Source organism: Salmo salar, chromosome 01 (assembly GCF_965601325.2).
Source record: "Salmo salar chromosome 01, fSalSal1, whole genome shotgun sequence".
Taxonomy (NCBI): Eukaryota; Metazoa; Chordata; class Actinopteri; order Salmoniformes; family Salmonidae; genus Salmo; species Salmo salar.
In genome coordinates, this window is record NC_138291.1 from 184746350 (window position 1) to 184767840 (window position 21491).

The following is a 21491-nucleotide window of genomic DNA, read 5'->3' on the forward strand; positions in this document are numbered from 1 at the left end:
CCAAAAACAGCATTTTACAGTAGCGGTGAAATTCAGATTTTTTTTTCTCTCAAATGCTTCCGGTGAACAACGTTACAATTTACAAAATTACTATTCGAAAACATTGGTAAATTATAATATTGTCATTCAAATAATTAAAGTTTAACATTTCGTAAATGCTACTGCATTGCCAGATTTCAAAATAACTTTACTGGGAAATCACAATTTGCAATAAACCGGGTGCTGTGCTAAGAACAATAGGCTAGGCTATACAGGTTAGCACCATCTTGTAACCATGTAATATCAAAATTACTATTGTCAATAATCCCTTACCTTTGATTATCTTCATCCATTGGCACTTCCAGGAATCCCATGTCCACAACAAATGTGGCTTCTTTCAACAAATAATTGATGTCCAAATAACTCCAAGTTGTTAGCGCTTCGGTAGGCTACTAAAAAGTAGCGCAGGGGGGGGGGAGTCATGGCGAAAAGTACAAAAAATAATCTATTTACGTTCGTTCAAACATGTCAAACGTTGTTTAGCATCAATCATTAGAGCCATTTTAACGTGAAACATCAGTAATGTTTCAACCCGACCTCTCCTGTGTCTTGAAAAACATTTCTGAAAAATGTCTCGCATCACATGATTGCGCAGGTGCAGCCAATAATGAAGTGACGACATCCCAGGGAGGTCAACTTCTCTTCCTTGTCATCCGGTCTCTGGTCATCATAGACGCTTCAAACAACTTTATAAAGATAGTTGACATCTAGTGGAAGCTGTAGGAAGTGCGAAATGAATCCTTTCTCACTGTGTTATCTATTAACAATGACTCAAAAAAAAATAGTACAGCCACAAAATAATTTTTTTTTCTCAGGTTTTTGCCTGCCATATGAGTTTTGTTATACTTACAGACACCATTCAAACAGTTTTAGAAAATTCTGAGTGTTTTCTATCCAAATCCGTTAATAATATGCATATCCTAGCTTCTGAGTTGGTGTAGGAGGCAGTTAAATGGGCACATATTTTTTTCAAAATTCTCAATACGGCCCCCTAGCCCCAACAGGTTAAGTGTCCAAAGAAGGTCCAGATGTATTCAGAATGGTGTCATCTGCGTAGAGGTGGATCAGGGAATCACCCGCAGCAAGAGCGACATTGTTGATATATACAGAGAAGAGTCGGCCCGAGAATTGAACCCTGTGGTACCCCCATAGAGACTGCCAGAGGTCCGGACAACAGGCCCTCCGATTTTACACTCTGCGAAGTAGTTGGTGAACCAGGCGAGGCTGCACAGTACTGTCTTTTATCGATGGCACTTATGATATCGTTTAGGACCTTGAGCATGCGCTGAGGTGCACCCGTGACCAACCAGCTCGGAAACCGGATTGCACAGCGGAGAAGGTACCGAGGGATTCGAAATGGTCAGTGATCTGTTTATTAACTTGGCTTTCAAGGACTTCAGAAAGGCAGGGCAGGATGGATATAGGTCTGTGACAATTTGGGTCTAGTGTCAACCCCTTTGAAGAGGGGGATGACCGCAGCAGCTTTCCAATCTTTAGGGATCTCAGACGAAACGAAAGTGGTTGAACAGACTGGTAATAGGGGTTGCAACAATGGCGGTGGATAATTTTAGAAAGAGAGGGTCCAGATTGTCTAGCCCAGCTGATCTGTTGGCCGGGGTTGGGGTAGCCAGGAGGAAAGCATGGCCAGCCGTAGAGTAATGCTTAATCACATTTTTGATTATCATGGATTTATCGGTGGTGACCGTGTCGCCTAGCCTCAGTGCAGTGGGCAGCTGGGAGGAGGTGCTCTTATTCTCCATGGACTTTAGTGTCAAAACATTGGAGTTGAGCTATAGGATGCACATTTGTTTGAAAATCTAGCCTTTGCTCTCCTGACTGACTGTGTGTTGGTTCCTGACTTCCCTGAACAGTTGCATATCGCAGGGACTATTCGATGCTATTGCAGTCCGCCACAGGATGTTTTTGTGCTGGTCAAGGGCAGTCAGGTCTGGAGTGAACCAGGGACAATCTGTTCGTAGTTCTACATTTTTTGAAAGGGGCATGCTTATTTAAGATGGTGAGGAAATTACTTAAAGAACGACCAGGCATCCTCGACTGACGGGATGAGGTCAATATCCTTTCAGGATACCTGGGCCAGGTTGATTAGAAAGGCCTGCAGAAGTGTTTTAGGGAGCGTTTGACAGTGATGAGGGGTGGTCATTTGACCGCGGACCCATAGCGGATGCAGGCAATGAGGCAGTGATGGCTGAGATCCTGATTGAAAACAGCAGAGGTGTATTTGGAGGGCAAGTTCGTCAGGATAATATCTTTGAGGGTGCCCATGTTTACAGATTTCGGGTTGTACCTGGTGGTTTCCTTGATAATTTGTGTGAGATTGAGGGCATCTAGCTTAGATTGTAGGACTCCTGGGGTGTTATGCAAATCCCAGTTAAGGTCACCTAACAGAACGAACTCTGAAGATAGATGAGGGGGCAATCAATTCACATATGGTGTCCATGGCACAGCTGGGAGCTGAGGAGGGTCTATAATAGGCAGCGAAAGTGAGAGACTTATTTCTAAAATTAGAAGCTCGAACTGTTTGGGCATAGACCTGGAAAGTATGACAGAACTTTGCAAGCTATCTCTGCAGTAGATTGCAACTCCTCCCCCTTTGGCAGTTGGGTATGGAAATCTCAGAATTTTGGGTGGCCTTCCTAAGCCAGGATTCAGGCATGGCAAGGACATCAGGGTTGGCAGAGTGTGCTAAAGCAGTGAGTAAAACAAACTTGAGGCTTCTGAATTTGACATGCATGAAACCAAGGCTTTTTCGATTACAGAAGTCAACAAATTAGTGCCTGGGGACATGCAGGGCCTTGGTTAGCCTCCATATCACCCGAGGAACAGAGGAGTAGGATGAAGGTACGGCTGAAGGCTAGCGAAACTGGTTGTCTAGTGCGTTGGGGACAGAATAAAAGGAGCCAATTTCTGGGCGTTGTAGAATAGATTCAGGGCATAATGTGCAGACAGGGGTATGGTGGGGTGCGGGTACAGTGGAGGTAAGCCCAGGTACTGAGTGATGAGGTTGCATCTCTGGACATGCTGGGTGAGGTCACCGCATGTGGGAGGTGGAACAAAGGAGGTATCTAAGGCATGTACAGTGGGACTAGGGGCGCCGCAGTAAACTACAACAATGATAATTATCCTAAACAGTATACAAGGCATATTGACATTTGAGAGAGACAAAGCGAGGCATAAAGCAATCACAGGTGTTGATTGGGAGAGCTAGCTAAGTCAACAACGGGTAAGACAACAGGTAAAATGGCGATGAATGGGCAGAGAGGGTCGGTCAACCTAACATAGGGCCTGAGTTCGGGGCTAGGGCCGACAGATAACCGAAAGTAAACAAAGTGGAGTACCGTGATAAATGAGCAGTCCAGCAGGCATCAGCTATAGAACCAAGTGATCATAGGGTCCAGTGTACAGCAATAGATGGAACAGGGAAGCCGCTAGGTAGTCGTTACTACGCTAGCACTCGGGAGACATGGCGTTTAAAGTTAGCAGCCCGGGGTAAGTAGAAGCGTCTGCTCCGTCGTCCGGCAAAGGCACAGCTGATTGAATTACGTCTGCGGACCAGTCGTGGTGGTACGCCGGGGCACCGTGTCGACGAAGGGAGGTATTGTAGTTGTGGTCATTTCGTTTGCTAGCCAGGAGAAGCGCCTGGCTCAGGGCTAGCGTCAGGGCTGGGTCACTCAGTGGCAGCTAGCTAACTGTGATGATCAATGGTCCTGGGTTTACGGCAGGAATCTGGCGTTGTAGTGGAGAAAAAAAGTCGAGGCTGGCAGGATTATCCAGGCAAAAAAAAACGACTGGTGCCTGAGCAGAGGGTAAAGGCTGCTTGCAGTGGCTAACAATGACTAAATATCCAGTAACTTAGCTGGCTACCTTCTGATAAGTTTTGGCTATAGGGTCTAAAAAAACAGCAGATCCGTGTCACATTGAGTGAGGCATGTTACCGGAAGGTATATTTAATTTAAAAATGGAAAAGAGATTGAAAAATAAAATTGGAATATATACAAAAAAGAAATACAAAAAGTAAACACGAGGACAACAAACCACGTCTGCACTGCTACGCCATCTTGGATTGCCTCCTGAATGGTAGCGGGGTGAACAGGCAGTGGCTCAGGTGGTTTGTTGTCCTTGATATTTTTGGCCTTCCAGTGACATCAGGTGCTGTAGGTGTCCTGGAGGGCAGGTAGTTTGCCCCCGGTGATGCGTTGTGCAGACAGCACCACCCTCTGGAGAGCCTTGCTGTTGTGGGTGGTGCAGTTACCGTATCAGGTGGTGATACAGCCCGACAGGATGCTCTCAATTGTGCATCTGTAAACGTTTGTGAGGGTTTTAGGTGGCATGCCACATTTCTTCAGCCTTTGCATAAAGCCTGTGTGTATGCGGAGGACTCCACACCATACACGTCAGCTACTACAGCGAGTGAAATCTCTGCAACACTTAAAGAGCTGCAGTTAGTTTCAGAATGGGTGGCAAGAAATAAGTTAGTCCTAAATATTTCAAAAACTAAAAGCAAGTTAAGGAGACTAAACTACTTGGAGTAAAACTATTGTAAACTGCCATGGTCAAAACATATTTGATACAACAGTAGCTAAGATAGGGAGAAGTCTGTCCATAATAAAGCACTGCTCTGGCTTAACTATCAACAAGGCAGGTACTACAGGCCCTAGTTTTATCTCACCTGGACTACTGCCCAGTCATGTGGTACGCTGTCAAAAATGACAATCGGCTCAGAACATGGCAGTACGGCTGGCCCCTTAAATGTACAGAGCTAATAATAGCCAGTGTCAATTGCTCATGGCTCAAAGTAGAGAGCTTGACTTCATCACTACTTGTTTTTGTAAGAAGTGTTGACATGCTAAATGCACCAAGGTGTCTGTTTAAAATACTAGCACACAGCTCAGACACCCATACATAACCCACAAGACATGCCACCAGAGGTCTCTTCACAGTCCCCAAGTCCAGAACAGACTATGGGAGGAGCACAGTACTACATAGAGCCATGACTACATGGAACTCTATTCCACATCAGGTAACTGATGCAGCAGTAGAATCAGATTTAAAAACAGATACAAATAAACCTTATGGAACAGCGGGGACTTTGAAGGGTCACAAGCACATGCATACACATACTAACACGTACTCTACCCACACGTAACATGGATTTTGTTTTGTAGATGTGGTAGTAGAGTAGTGTCCTTAGGGTACACAATGTGTTGTGAAAAGTGTTATTAAATGTAATGTTATGCAGGACCGGGTTTTGAAAACCCTGGGTTGGGGTATGTGGATTGGGGTACTAACCGGTCCGTAAGGGGTGCTAACACAGTGCTGGTCACATTGGGGGGTCCCAGGGCTGGAGCAGTTAGTGGTGGAACAGCCGTGCCCCTCGTCAGATCCATCAGGACAGTTGATGATGTGGTCACATAGTAGAGAATGGTCCACACACTCTCCACTACCACACTGGTAAAGCTGGTTGGAGCACTTCACCTGGCCACCTACAGTAAAACAACAGACTGGTCCACACACTCTCCACAGCTGGTTGGAGCACTTCACCTGGCCAACTACAAATGTAACCATAACCCTTTGTGTAAGCTCACATCCAGCCTCGTCACTGTGGTCCTCACAATCCTTCTGTCCATCACACCTCCAGGTCGCAGGGATACACTGGCTCCTAGAGACACAGCTCCACTGGAACTCCCCACACGTCACTGGAGACACCTTACAGTTCTGAAGTTTACCCAGAATTTAGAGATAAAGTTAAGGTAAAAAGGATTGTGCGAGATTATGGCAATTAACCTAGCATGCTAGTTTGTATTGGTTTGCAAAACTACCTTGGACTTCCTTAATACTGGTCATGGAGCCAAAAAAGTGGTATGCATGAGTTCATCTGGCTGTGGGTAAGTATATAAATGTTTTACACAATCCTTTTAAAGGGAAGGTTAATATTAGGCGGGTTCCTCACCCTCTCGTCTGAACCGTCCTGGCAGTCTTGCTCCCCATCACACAGCCATTCCTCCACAAGACATTCATGGCTGTTTGGGCAGCGGCGCTCCGGGGGACAGTGGGGGGGTTTGGCACAGCCCACCTCGTCAGAATGGTCTCCGCAGTCAGCATGGCCGTCACAACGGAAAGCCTCAGACACACACTGACCATTACTACACTGATACAGCTGCTGGCCACACGGCTTTGCCACTGGGAGAGAGATGGCAGAAGCAGAGGAGAGCAATGATTGCAAAAAACTAAGTAAAAACGGGTTCTGAACAAGAGGGTTATGAAACAACGTGGAACCACGTCACAGTGGAAATGGGTTGTAAAGACCCATTACAATGGAAATGGGTTTTTAGAGATGAGGCTCATACCACAGTCTTCCTCATCAGAGCCGTCCGCACAGTCTCTCTCTCCATCACAGAGGAAGGTTTCTGGGATACAGCGGCTATCGTTGTCACAGCGATGACTGCAGCTCTTGGTGGGCTTGAAGCAGTCCATTTCATCAGAGCGATCCTGGCACTGTGCCTTCCCATCACACACCTGCTGCTGGTCGATACACTTCTTCCCATGAGCACACTGGAACTGACCTGAGAGGTAGGAACCAATGAGCACACGAACTGAGCTGAGCAAATAAACCAATGAGCCCACGAAATTACCTAAGGACATTGATATGAATGGATAAATATGTACTGAAACTGGCCACTTGTAATTAAACACATTACACCAGATCAAGAGGTGAGCTTCTGACCTGCTTTGCAGAGGAGCTCACAGTCCTGTTCATCTGATCCATCCTTACAGTCCACCTCTCCATCACAAACATGGCTGTGCAGGACACACTCTTTCCCATCCTTGCACAGTCTAGAACCCATACGACACTTCAGGGGCAATGTCTGGGATGTTGGAGCAGCTATCGTCTGACAGCCAACCTCATCTGAGCCGTCTTGGCAATGAGAGCGTCCATCACAAACCAGACTCCTCTCAATACATTTCCTCCTGTCCTTACACCGGAACTCACCTGGGAGACACACATAAGAGGGACCGTGAAAATAGCTTAAGAGGGTTTACGGGGTTTCTGGGTGGCAAAGCAGTATCAAATATCAAGGTAGGGGGCAGTATTTTCACGGCCGGATGAAAACGTACCCAAATTAAACAGCCTACTACTCGGACCCAGGAACTAGAATATGCATATTATTAGTAGATTTGGATAGAAAACACTGACGTTTCTAAAACTGTTTGAATGGTGTCTGAGTGTAACAGATCTCATATGGCAGGCAAAACCCTGAGAAAAATCTAACCAGGAAGTGGGAAGTCTGGTGCTTGTAGTCCTTTCAAGTCATTGCCTATGAACTCTGACTTCAGGTTCATTTTGCACTTCCTAAGACTTCAACTAGATGTCAACAGTCTTTAGAAAGTTGTTTGAGGCATCTATGATGAACAGAGAGCGAACAGAGGAAGTTGTTGACTCAGGAAAGCAAATGAGTTGATTGGCGCGTTCACATGAGTTAGCTGTGTTCCAAAACATTTTTCAAGAGACTGGAATCGTCCGGTTGGAATATTATTGAAGTTGTAAGTTAAAAAGGCCCTAAAAATTGATGCTATACAACGTTTGAACACCGTAAATATAACTTTCTGACTTTGTCGAGACATTTTCGGATCGCTTCCTACACTTGGAGTAGCTTACTGAATGCAGAAACAAGGAGTTATTTGGACATAAATTATGGACTTTATCAAACAAAACATTTATTCTGGACCTGGGATACCTGGAAGTGCCTTCTGATGAAGATCAAAAGGTAAGTGAATATTTCTAATGCTATTTATGATTTTAGATGACGCCAAAATGGTGGGTATCTGTATTGCCTAGTGTATTTTTCTGAGCGCAGTACTCAGATTATTGCAAAGTGTGCTTTCCCCGTGAAGCTTTTTTGAAATCTGTCACAGCGGTTGCATAAAGATGTTCATCTATAATTCTTTGAATAACAGTTTAATATTTTATCAATGTTTATGATGAGTATTTTTGTAAATTGTTGTGCTTATTCACAGGCAGTATTGGAGGAAAAATATTTTCTGAACATAACGCGCCAATGTAAAAGGCTGTTTTTGGATATAAATATAAAAACTTGATCGAACAAAAAATGCATGTATTGTGTAACATGTCCTAGGCGTGTCATCTGATGAAGATCGTCAAAGGTTAGTGCATAATTTTAGCTGAATTTGGTATTTGTGACGCCTGTCCTTGCTAGGAAAATGGCTGTGCGGTTTTTCTTGTGTTGGAACTGTCCTAACATAATCTAACTTTATGCTTTCGCTGTAAAGCCTTTTTGAAATTGGACAACGTGGTTACATTAAGGAGACATGCATCTTTAAAATGGTGTAAAATAGTCGTATGTTTGACAACTTTGAATTATGACATTTTGTGGTTTTGAATTTGGCGCTCTGATTTTTCACTGGCTGTTGAATAGTGTGAACTGTGGGTGAGACGTTGCCCAAGAGAAGTTAATATATCTACCACCGTTTGGACATTTAGTAATGCAGGACTCCTCATCAAAACCATCAGGGCAGTCTCTCAATGTGTCACACAGCTGAGTTTGGGAGATGCACAAAGTTGAGCCCCGACACATCACTGATGGACTGGTACAGGTCTGAACCAGAGTTGGCACGACAGGAGGAAGGGCCTTGTTAGAATCTAGGGAGAGAGGTTACATTAGATTCATTTAAAGAGATTCTCCTCATCCTTCTGTACCAACTGTCCAAGTGAGTCAGCAGTGTCTCACCACAGCCTTCCTCATCAGAGCCGTCCGCACAGTCTCTCTCTCCATCACAGAGGAAGGTTTCTGGGATACAGCGGCTATTGTTGTCACAGCGATGTCTGCAGCTCTTGGTGGGCTTGAAGCAGTCCATTTCATCAGAGCGATCCTGGCACTGTGCCTTCCCATCACACACCTGCTGCTGGTCGATACACTTCATCCCATGAGCACACTGGAACTGACCTGAGAGGTAGGAACCAATGAGCACACTGGAACTGACCAAAGGACATTGATATGAATGGATTTGTACTGAAACTGGCCACTTGTGATTAAACACATCACACCAGATCAAGAGGTGAGCTTCTGACCTGCTTTGCAGAGGAGCTCACAGTCCTGTTCATCTGATCCATCCTTACAGTCCACCTCTACATCACAAACATGGCTGTGCAGGACACACTCTTTCCCATCCTTGCACAGTCTAGAACCCATACGACACTTCAGGGGCAATGTCTGGGATGTTGGAGCAGCTATCGTCTGACAGCCAACCTCATCTGAGCCGTCTTGGCAATGAGAGCGTCCATCACAAACCAGACTCCTCTCAATACATTTCCTCCTGTCCTTACACCGGAACTCACCTGGGAGACACACATAAGAGGGACCGTGAAAATAGCTTAAGAGGGTTTACGGGGTGGCAAAGAGGCATCAAATATCAGAAAGAGTTAATATATCTACCTCTGTTTGGACATTTAGTAATGCAGGACTCCTCATCAAAACCATCAGGGCAGTCTCTCAATGTGTCACACAGCTGAGTTTGGGAGATGCACAAAGTTGAGCCCCGACACATCACTGATGGACTGGTACAGACTGGCTGAGCAGGAAGATTATCTGGAATGGTTGCAGTTGGAGCCAAATAAGCGGTAGTAAGTGGAATTGGAGATCCTGTAGGGAGAGAGTATTACCAAGATAATGGACAAGCCTTTTACACTCTACCCAGAACAAGTCTAATGAACCGTTAGTTTCCACAAAACAATTCAGCACAAAGGGTTAGACTGTAGGTAACATGTCTCACCTGCTAATATAGATTTTCCGAAAGGAGGGCAGGGGAGGGCTTTGTATGCGTCGCGGAAGTTAGAATAACAATGATCCAGGGTTTTGCCAGCCCGCGCATTCGATATGTCAATGTACAGTTAAGAATATAAAACGCAACAATCGCAAAGATTTTACTGGGCTCCTCGACACCACCCCCCCCCCCGACAACAACCTCACTGCTCAGCTATGAAAAGCCAACTGACATTTACTCCTGAGGTACTGACATGTTGCACCCTCTGCAACCACTGATTATTTTAACCCTGCTGGTCATCTATCAACTTTTGAACAATCTGGCCTTAAATGGCCATGTACCCTTATTCTCCACACGGCACAGCCAGAAGAGGACTGGCCACCCCTCAGAGCCTGGTTCCTCTAGGTTTCTTCCTAAGTTCCTGCCGTTCTAGGGAGTTCATTGCCACCATGCTTCTACGTCTGCATTGCTTGCTGTTTGGGGTTTTAGGCTCGTTTTCTGTATAGCACTTTGACATCTGCTATGTAAAAAAAAAAGCCTTTATAAATCGATTCGATAAGGAAATCAGTCAATTTAAATACAATCATTAGGCCTTAACCTATGGATTTCACAACTGGGAATACAGATTTGCATCAGCTGGTCACAGGTACCTTAAAAGGTAGAGGTGTGGATCAAAAAACCAGTCAGTATCTGGTGTGACCGCCATTTGCCATCTTCATGTAGAGTTGATCAGGCTGTTGATGGCAGCCTGTGGAATATTGTCCCACTCCTCTTCAATGGCTGTGAGAAGTTGCTGGAAATTGGCAGGAACTGGAAAATGCTGTCGTACACAGAGTATTCCAAACATGCTCAACGGGTGACATGTCTGTCTGGTGAGTACGCAGGCCATGGAAGAACTGGAATATTTTCAGCTTCCAGGAATTGTGTACAGATCCTTGTGACATGGCGCCATGCATTATCATGCTGAAACATGAGGTGATGGCAGCAGATAAATGGGACTGCAATGGGCCTCAGGATCTCACGGCATCTCAGTGCATTCAAATTGCCATCGATAAAATGCAATTGTGTTCATTGGCCGTAGCTTATGCTTGCCCATACCATAAGCCCACCATGGGGCACTCTTCACAACGTTGACATCAAACCTCTCGCCCACACGATGCCTTATTCTGTCTAACATCTGCTCGGTTCAATTGAAACCAGGATTAATCCATGAAGCACACTTTGCCAGAGTGCCAGTGGCCATCGAAGGTGAGCATTTGCCCACTGAAGTCGGTTACGATGTCGAACTACAGTCAGGTCAAGACCATAGTGAGGATGACAAGCGCGCAGAAGAGCTTCCCTGAGACCGTTTGAGCAGACTTTCTTCAGTTTTGTAAAACCACAGTTTCATCAGCTGTCCGAGAAGCTGGTCTCAGATGATCCCACAGGTGAAACTGGATGTTGAGGTCCTGGGCTGGAGTGGTTATATGTGGTCTAGAAATATGTGATTATTGAAACAAAGGAGTTTATATCATTTACTATCATCCTAAATTAAAATGATTTATCCATTTCTAATAAATGTATATTATGCTACTTTCCAATATGTCGACAGTATGTGTTACTGCATTACACAAGGGAACGTTTTAACCACATCGAATTGGGGGGGAATTACACATGTTTGACCTCAGTTTGGTGATGTTAGTATAAAAGTTTTGTCAACATGACGACAAGACCAATTGCTTAAAACAGAGCAATATATTTGATTTTGTCATAGGAGTGGGGGGTGGTCACAGAACTTAGAATGCAGTTTGAATTTTCCTCAAATGAAGCAGATAATTCTGGGCGGTCTTCAAGTCACTGGCCACACATCAATACAACGATTTGAAAGTCAAATTATCAACGATTTGAAAGTTTAAAAAAGCCTCCTTCACTCCCGCCGCCAAACTTACCCTGGTAAAACTGACTGTCCTACCGATCCTCAACGATGTCATCTACAAAATACCTTCCAATACTCTACTCAGCAAATTGGTTGTAGTCTATCACAGTGCCATCCGTTTTGTTACCCAAGCCCCTTATACCACCCACCACTGCGACCTGTATGCTCTAGTCGGCTGGCCCTCGCTACATATTCATCGCCAGACCCACTGGCTCCAGGTCATCTATAAGTCTAGGCTAGGTAAAGCGCCGCCTTATCTCAGCTCACTGGTTACGATAACACCCACCCGAGCAGGTATATCTCACTGGTCATCCCCAAAGCCAAACACCTCGTTTGGCCGCCTTTCCTTCTAGTTCTCGGCTGCCAGTGATTGGAACGAATTGCAAAAAAATTAAATTAAAATCGCTGAAGCTGGAGACTTACATTTCCCTCACTAACTTTAAACATTAGCTATCTGAGCAGCTAACCGATCGCTGCAGCTGTACATAGTCCATCTAAATAGCCCACCCAATCTACCTACCTCATCCCCATATTGTTTTTAATTTAGTTTTCTGCTCTTTTGCACACCAGTATCACTTCTTACACACCATCATTTGCTCATCATCATCTGCTCATCTATCACTCCAGTGTTAATCTGCTAAATTGTAATTACTTTTCTACTATGGCCTATTGCCTTACCACCTCATGCCATTTGCACAAACTGTATATAGACTCTTTTTCCTATTGTGTTATTGACTGTACGGTTGTTTATTCCATGTGTAACTCTTGTTTGTCGCACTGCTTTGCTTCATCTTGGCCAGGTCGCAGTTCTAAATGAGAACTTGTTCTCAACTAGCTTACCTGGTTAAATAAAGGTGAAATAAATACAATTACCACTCACTGCGGATATTCTACGGCAGGTCGTGATTCATTGACCTTAGTGGTTTATTCCTTTTTCCTTGATGCAGACCACCAAAATCTAAATCTGCCATTCCAAAATATAAATAGAAGCCTTCTATAAATGCTCATCTAACTAACCATGTATAGGTTAATCCAAGTTTCCATGTGGCATATATATATATATATATTTTGTGATCCCCTATCAAAACATCACAAAATAGTGGACATTTCCAAAGGTTGTCCTCTAAGTGATGTATATAAACCCTACCGGTCAAAAGTGTTAGAATACCTACTCAAGCAAACGGTTCTTTATTTTTCATATTTTGTATGTTGTAGAATAATAGTGAAGACATCCAAACTATGAAACATATGGAATCATGTAGTAACCAAAAAAGTGTTCAAATCTAAATATATGTTATATATTTCAAATAGCCACCCTTTGCCTTGACAGCTTTGCACTCTTGGCATTCGCTCAACCAGCTTCACCTGGAATGCTTTTCCAAGTCTTGAAGGAGTTCCCACATATGCTGAGCACTTGTTGGCTGCTTTTCCTTCACTCTGCGGTCCAACTCATCCCAAACCATCTCAATTTGGTTGAGGTCGGGGGATTGTGGAAGCCAGGTCATCTGATGCAGCACTCAATCCCTCTCCGTATTGGTAAAATAGCCCTTACAGCCTGGAGTTGTGTTTGGTCATTGTCCTGTTGAAAAACTAAATGACAGTCCCACTAAGCCCAAACCAGATGGGATGGCGTATCGCTGCAGAACGCTGTGGTAGTCATGCTGGTTAAGTGTGCCTTGAATTCTAAATAAATCACAGACAGTGTCACCAGCCCCACACAATAACACCTCATTGCTTTATGGTGGGAAAACGCATGCGGAGATCATCCGTTCTCGCAAAGACAAAGGTTGGAACCAAAAATCTCCAATTTGCTCATGTTTCTTGGTCCAAGCAAGTCTTTCTTATTCGTGTCCTTCAGTAGTGGTTTCTTTGCAGCAATTCAACCATGAAGGCCAGATTCATTGTCTCCTCTGACCAGTTGATGTTGAGATGCGTCTTGAACTATGTGAAGCATTTATTTGGGCTGCAATTTCTGAGGCTGGCAAATCTAATGCTCATATCCTTTGCAGCCGGGGTAACTCTGGGTCTTCCATTCCTGTGGCGGTCCTCATTAGAGCCAGTTACATTATGGCGCTTGGTTTTTGCGACTGCACTTGAACTTTAAAAGTTATTGAAATTTTGCAAATTGACTGACCTTCATGTCTTAACCTGTTTGGGCTAGGGGGCAGTATTGAGAATTGTGGAAAAAATATGTGCCCATTTTTAACTGCCTCCTACACCAACTCAGAAGCTAGAATATGCATATTATTGTTCAGGTTTGGATAGAAAACACCCTAAAGTTTCTAAAACTGTTTGAATGGTGTCTGAGTATAACAGAACTCCTATGGCAGGCAAAAACCTGACAAGGTTTCATGCAGGAAGTGGCCTGTGACAAGGAGTCGTGCGTCTTGCATCTGTTTATTGAAGAGTAAGGATCTTAGCTGTAACGTGACAATTCCCAGGGCTCCAATAGGCTCTCAGAAGCCGGGAAAATCATGAAGGTTGACGAGGCAGCCTCAGGCTGAAACAGATTGTCGCCTTATTCAAGTGTCCCATTAGGTGACAATGGAATGAGGCGCATGCGCGATTAGCCCCCCGTGGAGTATTTTCATTAGGCTGTTTAGTTTATTGCAGATTCCCGGTCGGAATATTATCGCTTTTCTACGAGATAAATGGCATAAAAATTGGTTTTAAACAGCGGTTGACATGCTTCGAAGTACGGTAATGGAATATTTAGACATTTTTTGTCACGCCATGCGCACGACCGTGGATTACCATTCTGATAGTGTCTAGAACGCACAAACAAAACGCCGCTATTCGGATATAACGATGGATTATTTTGGACCAAACCTACATTTGTTATTGAAGTAGAAGTCCTGGGAGTGCATTCTGACGAAGAACAGGAAAGGTAAGAACATTTTTCTTATAGGAAATGTGATTATGGTGAAGGCTAAACTTGCTGGGTGTCTAAATAGCTAGCCGTGATGGCTGGGCTATGTACTTAGAATATTGCAAAATGTGCTTCATCCGAAAAGCTATTTTAAAATCGGACATATCGAGTGCATAGAGGAGTAATGCATCTATAATTCTTAAAATAATTGTTATGCTTTTTGTGAACATTTATCGTGAGTAATTTAGCAAACTGTTAGGAAATTCCCCGGAAGTTTGCGGGGGGTATGCTTTTTCTGAACGTCACATGCTAATGTAAAAAGCTGTTTTTTGATATAAATATGAACTTGATTGAACAGACATGCATGTATTGTATAACATAATGTCCTAGGTGTGTCATCTGATGAAGATCATAAAAGGTTAGTGCTGCATTTAGCTGTGGTTTGGGTTTTTGGTGACATTATATGCTAGCTTGAAAAATGGGTGTCTGATTATTTCTGGCTGGGCACTCTCCTGACATAATCTAATGTTTTGCTTTCGTTGTAAAGCCTTTTTGAAATCGGACAGTGTGGTTAGATAAACGAGAGTCTTGTCTTTAAATAGCTGTAAAATAGTCATATGTTTGAGAAATTAAGTAATAGTATTTCAAACGATTCAAAAATCGCGCCACTGGATACAGGTGGCTGTTACGTAGGTGGGACGAATTCGTCCCGCCTAGCCCATAGAGGTTAAAGTAATGGACTGTCATTTCTCATTGCCATTTGAGCTGTTGTTGACATCTGGACTTGGTCAATTACCAACTAGGGCTCTCTTCTGTATACCCCTCCTTACATTGTCACAAAGGATTGGCTCAAAGGCATTAAGGAAAGACATTTCACAAATACTTTAAGGCGGCACACCTGTTAATTGAAACGCATTCCAGGTGACTACCTGATGACGCTGGTTGAGAGAATGCCAAGAGTGTGCAAAGCTGTCAAGGCAAAGGGTGGCTATTTGAAGAATCTCAAATGTAAAATATATTTTGATTAACACTTTTTTTGGTTACTAAATGATTCCATATGTGCCATTTCATAGTTTTTATGTCTTCACTATTATTGGTGCGTGTGCAGTTTATAAGGTAGTCATTTAAAAATATATATGATTACTATTGTTGCAGATGTACAGTTTGTGTAGATTGTAACATGTACTACTAAGAACCTTTTCTGCATATTAGTTGTCGATTTTGACAGGATATTTATCTATATGTCTAGTCAACAGGAAGCAGCGACAGCATCATTTTTACTTACGTTTTAGGAATATAATTTCAACTTTCATTCATTTTGAATGGTATTGTACTTAAATCAGGTAAAAACTGCTGAATGAGTCCAAAAGCGTGCTGTCTTAATTATTTTGATATACCCCCCTGCCTAGTCAGTGAGCCATCATTTAAGATTTTCATACAAAAAAACAATACAAGAATATTGATGTCTTGACTTTGCCTAAGGTAACGGTTAGCAAAATTAGGTAAATTGACAAAGCACACTTTCTTTAACTGCAATGTTAATATGCATTACATGGCATTGTACATTTGAGATGTCTTTTGACCTAATGTTCAACGCTTTCAGACAATGCACTTAATCGCGATTAAAAAAAATGCCCACAAAAATGTCATAAAGATTAACTGATTATAACTCTGACAGCCCTACAAAAACAACATTGGAAAACCTGTCACATTGTTGACCGTGTACTGTAAGTGGCAGTTCTGTCCGACTCCCCATTTTTGGTACGTCACGCCATTTTATGAACACCGTCAGACACTTAGTCGATTTAGAAAACATCCCGACTGACCAAAGTGGAACCACAGTCAGAAAGCAGACTCACCACCACAGTCCTGTTCATCTGATCCATCCTTACAGTCCACCTCTCCATCACAAACATGGCTTTGCAGGACACACTCTTTCCCATCCTTGCACAGTCTAGAACCCATACGACACTTCAGGGGCAATGTCTGGGATGTTGGAGCAGCTATCGTTGGACAGCCAACCTCATCTGAGCCGTCTTGGCAATGAGAGCGTCCATCACAAACCAGACTCCTCTCAATACATTTCCTCCTGTCCTTACACCGGAACTCACCTGGGCGACACACATAAGAGGGACCGTGAAGATAGCTTAAGAGGGTTTACGGGGTGGCAAAGAGGCATCAAATATCAGAAAGCGTTAATATATCTACCTCTGTTTGGACATTTAGTAATGCAGGACTCCTCATCAAAACCATCAGGGCAGTCTCTCAATGTGTCACACAGCTGAGTTTGGGAGATGCACAAAGTTGAGCCCCGACACATCACTGATGGACTGGTACAGGTCTGAACCAGAGTTGGCACGACAGGAGGAAGGGCCTTGTTAGAATCTAGGGAGAGAGGTTACATTAGATTCATTTAAAGAGATTCTCCTCATCCTTCTGTACCAACTGTCCAAGTGAGTCAGCAGTGTCTCACCACAGCCTTCCTCATCAGAGCCGTCCGCACAGTCTCTCTCTCCATCACAGAGGAAGGTTTCTGGGATACAGCGGCTATTGTTGTCACAGCGATGTCTGCAGCTCTTGGTGGGCTTGAAGCAGTCCATTTCATCAGAGCGATCCTGGCACTGTGCCTTCCCATCACACACCTGCTGCTGGTCGATACACTTCATCCCATGAGCACACTGGAACTGACCTGAGAGGTAGGAACCAATGAGCACACTGGAACTGACCAAAGGACATTGATATGAATGGATTTGTACTGAAACTGGCCACTTGTGATTAAACACATCACACCAGATCAAGAGGTGAGCTTCTGACCTGCTTTGCAGAGGAGCTCACAGTCCTGTTCATCTGATCCATCCTTACAGTCCACCTCTCCATCACAAACATGGCTGTGCAGGACACACTCTTTCCCATCCTTGCACAGTCTAGAACCCATACGACACTTCAGGGGCAATGTCTGGGATGTTGGAGCAGCTATCGTCTGACAGCCAACCTCATCTGAGCCGTCTTGGCAATGAGAGCGTCCATCACAAACCAGACTCCTCTCAATACATTTCCTCCTGTCCTTACACCGGAACTCACCTGGGAGACACACATAAGAGGGACCGTGAAAATAGCTTAAGAGGGTTTACGGGGTGGCAAAGAGGCATCAAATATCAGAAAGAGTTAATATATCTACCTCTGTTTGGACATTTAGTAATGCAGGACTCCTCATCAAAACCATCAGGGCAGTCTCTCAATGTGTCACACAGCTGAGTTTGGGAGATGCACAAAGTTGAGCCCCGACACATCACTGATGGACTGGTACAGACTGGCTGAGCAGGAAGATTATCTGGAATGGTTGCAGTTGGAGCCAAATAAGCGGTAGTAAGTGGAATTGGAGATCCTGTAGGGAGAGAGTATTACCAAGATAATGGACAAGCCTTTTACACTCTACCCAGAACAAGTCTAATGAACCGTTAGTTTCCACAAAACAATTCAGCACAAAGGGTTAGACTGTAGGTAACATGTCTCACCTGCTAATATAGATTTTCCGAAAGGAGGGCAGGGGAGGGCTTTGTATGCGTCGCGGAAGTTAGAATAACAATGATCCAGGGTTTTGCCAGCCCGCGCATTCGATATGTCAATGTACAGTTAAGAATATAAAACGCAACAATCGCAAAGATTTTACTGGGCTCCTCGACACCACCCCCCCCCCGACAACAACCTCACTGCTCAGCTATGAAAAGCCAACTGACATTTACTCCTGAGGTACTGACATGTTGCACCCTCTGCAACCACTGATTATTTTAACCCTGCTGGTCATCTATCAACTTTTGAACAATCTGGCCTTAAATGGCCATGTACCCTTATTCTCCACACGGCACAGCCAGAAGAGGACTGGCCACCCCTCAGAGCCTGGTTCCTCTAGGTTTCTTCCTAAGTTCCTGCCGTTCTAGGGAGTTCATTGCCACCATGCTTCTACGTCTGCATTGCTTGCTGTTTGGGGTTTTAGGCTCGTTTTCTGTATAGCACTTTGACATCTGCTATGTAAAAAAAAAAGCCTTTATAAATCGATTCGATAAGGAAATCAGTCAATTTAAATACAATCATTAGGCCTTAACCTATGGATTTCACAACTGGGAATACAGATTTGCATCAGCTGGTCACAGGTACCTTAAAAGGTAGAGGTGTGGATCAAAAAACCAGTCAGTATCTGGTGTGACCGCCATTTGCCATCTTCATGTAGAGTTGATCAGGCTGTTGATGGCAGCCTGTGGAATATTGTCCCACTCCTCTTCAATGGCTGTGAGAAGTTGCTGGAAATTGGCAGGAACTGGAAAATGCTGTCGTACACAGAGTATTCCAAACATGCTCAACGGGTGACATGTCTGTCTGGTGAGTACGCAGGCCATGGAAGAACTGGAATATTTTCAGCTTCCAGGAATTGTGTACAGATCCTTGTGACATGGCGCCATGCATTATCATGCTGAAACATGAGGTGATGGCAGCAGATAAATGGGACTGCAATGGGCCTCAGGATCTCACGGCATCTCAGTGCATTCAAATTGCCATCGATAAAATGCAATTGTGTTCATTGGCCGTAGCTTATGCTTGCCCATACCATAAGCCCACCATGGGGCACTCTTCACAACGTTGACATCAAACCTCTCGCCCACACGATGCCTTATTCTGTCTAACATCTGCTCGGTTCAATTGAAACCAGGATTAATCCATGAAGCACACTTTGCCAGAGTGCCAGTGGCCATCGAAGGTGAGCATTTGCCCACTGAAGTCGGTTACGATGTCGAACTACAGTCAGGTCAAGACCATAGTGAGGATGACAAGCGCGCAGAAGAGCTTCCCTGAGACCGTTTGAGCAGACTTTCTTCAGTTTTGTAAAACCACAGTTTCATCAGCTGTCCGAGAAGCTGGTCTCAGATGATCCCACAGGTGAAACTGGATGTTGAGGTCCTGGGCTGGAGTGGTTATATGTGGTCTAGAAATATGTGATTATTGAAACAAAGGAGTTTATATCATTTACTATCATCCTAAATTAAAATGATTTATCCATTTCTAATAAATGTATATTATGCTACTTTCCAATATGTCGACAGTATGTGTTACTGCATTACACAAGGGAACGTTTTAACCACATCGAATTGGGGGGGAATTACACATGTTTGACCTCAGTTTGGTGATGTTAGTATAAAAGTTTTGTCAACATGACGACAAGACCAATTGCTTAAAACAGAGCAATATATTTGATTTTGTCATAGGAGTGGGGGGTGGTCACAGAACTTAGAATGCAGTTTGAATTTTCCTCAAATGAAGCAGATAATTCTGGGCGGTCTTCAAGTCACTGGCCACACATCAATACAACGATTTGAAAGTCAAATTATCAACGATTTGAAAGTTTAAAAAAGCCTCCTTCACTCCCGCCGCCAAACTTACCCTGGTAAAACTGACTGTCCTACCGATCCTCAACGATGTCATCTACAAAATACCTTCCAATACTCTACTCAGCAAATTGGTTGTAGTCTATCACAGTGCCATCCGTTTTGTTACCCAAGCCCCTTATACCACCCACCACTGCGACCTGTATGCTCTAGTCGGCTGGCCCTCGCTACATATTCATCGCCAGACCCACTGGCTCCAGGTCATCTATAAGTCTAGGCTAGGTAAAGCGCCGCCTTATCTCAGCTCACTGGTTACGATAACACCCACCCGAGCAGGTATATCTCACTGGTCATCCCCAAAGCCAAACACCTCGTTTGGCCGCCTTTCCTTCTAGTTCTCGGCTGCCAGTGATTGGAACGAATTGCAAAAAAATTAAATTAAAATCGCTGAAGCTGGAGACTTACATTTCCCTCACTAACTTTAAACATTAGCTATCTGAGCAGCTAACCGATCGCTGCAGCTGTACATAGTCCATCTAAATAGCCCACCCAATCTACCTACCTCATCCCCATATTGTTTTTAATTTAGTTTTCTGCTCTTTTGCACACCAGTATCACTTCTTACACACCATCATTTGCTCATCATCATCTGCTCATCTATCACTCCAGTGTTAATCTGCTAAATTGTAATTACTTTTCTACTATGGCCTATTGCCTTACCACCTCATGCCATTTGCACAAACTGTATATAGACTCTTTTTCCTATTGTGTTATTGACTGTACGGTTGTTTATTCCATGTGTAACTCTTGTTTGTCGCACTGCTTTGCTTCATCTTGGCCAGGTCGCAGTTCTAAATGAGAACTTGTTCTCAACTAGCTTACCTGGTTAAATAAAGGTGAAATAAATACAATTACCACTCACTGCGGATATTCTACGGCAGGTCGTGATTCATTGACCTTAGTGGTTTATTCCTTTTTCCTTGATGCAGACCACCAAAATCTAAATCTGCCATTCCAAAATATAAATAGAAGCCTTCTATAAATGCTCATCTAACTAACCATGTATAGGTTAATCCAAGTTTCCATGTGGCATATATATATATATATATTTTGTGATCCCCTATCAAAACATCACAAAATAGTGGACATTTCCAAAGGTTGTCCTCTAAGTGATGTATATAAACCCTACCGGTCAAAAGTGTTAGAATACCTACTCAAGCAAACGGTTCTTTATTTTTCATATTTTGTATGTTGTAGAATAATAGTGAAGACATCCAAACTATGAAACATATGGAATCATGTAGTAACCAAAAAAGTGTTCAAATCTAAATATATGTTATATATTTCAAATAGCCACCCTTTGCCTTGACAGCTTTGCACTCTTGGCATTCGCTCAACCAGCTTCACCTGGAATGCTTTTCCAAGTCTTGAAGGAGTTCCCACATATGCTGAGCACTTGTTGGCTGCTTTTCCTTCACTCTGCGGTCCAACT

General features: G+C 43.7%; 2 protein-coding genes across 2 annotated transcripts in view; both read right to left on the reverse strand.

Moving 5' to 3' along the window:
- LOC145850292 (low-density lipoprotein receptor-related protein 2-like) overlaps positions 1-9198 on the reverse strand; it is a 58960-nt gene extending 49762 nt beyond the window's left edge. The window contains exons 1-8 of the mRNA XM_045694267.2: positions 9146-9198; positions 8805-9020; positions 8540-8716; positions 6782-7048; positions 6405-6620; positions 6008-6237; positions 5643-5772; positions 5347-5540 (exon numbers count right to left, since the gene is read on the reverse strand). Of these exons, the coding sequence (XP_045550223.2) occupies positions 5347-5540; positions 5643-5772; positions 6008-6237; positions 6405-6620; positions 6782-7048; positions 8540-8716; positions 8805-8997 (1407 nt within the window). The 5' untranslated portion in view covers positions 8998-9020; positions 9146-9198. The remainder of the gene's footprint in view (positions 1-5346; positions 5541-5642; positions 5773-6007; positions 6238-6404; positions 6621-6781; positions 7049-8539; positions 8717-8804; positions 9021-9145) is intronic.
- Positions 9126-21491, reverse strand: part of lrp13b (low-density lipoprotein receptor related-protein 13 b) — a 50430-nt gene continuing 38064 nt past the window's right edge. Inside the window, exons 25-31 of the mRNA XM_045694261.2 lie at positions 17800-18006; positions 17436-17702; positions 17095-17310; positions 16830-17006; positions 16481-16732; positions 9510-9662; positions 9126-9412 (exon numbers count right to left, since the gene is read on the reverse strand). Of these exons, the coding sequence (XP_045550217.2) occupies positions 9126-9412; positions 9510-9662; positions 16481-16732; positions 16830-17006; positions 17095-17310; positions 17436-17702; positions 17800-18006 (1559 nt within the window). The remainder of the gene's footprint in view (positions 9413-9509; positions 9663-16480; positions 16733-16829; positions 17007-17094; positions 17311-17435; positions 17703-17799; positions 18007-21491) is intronic.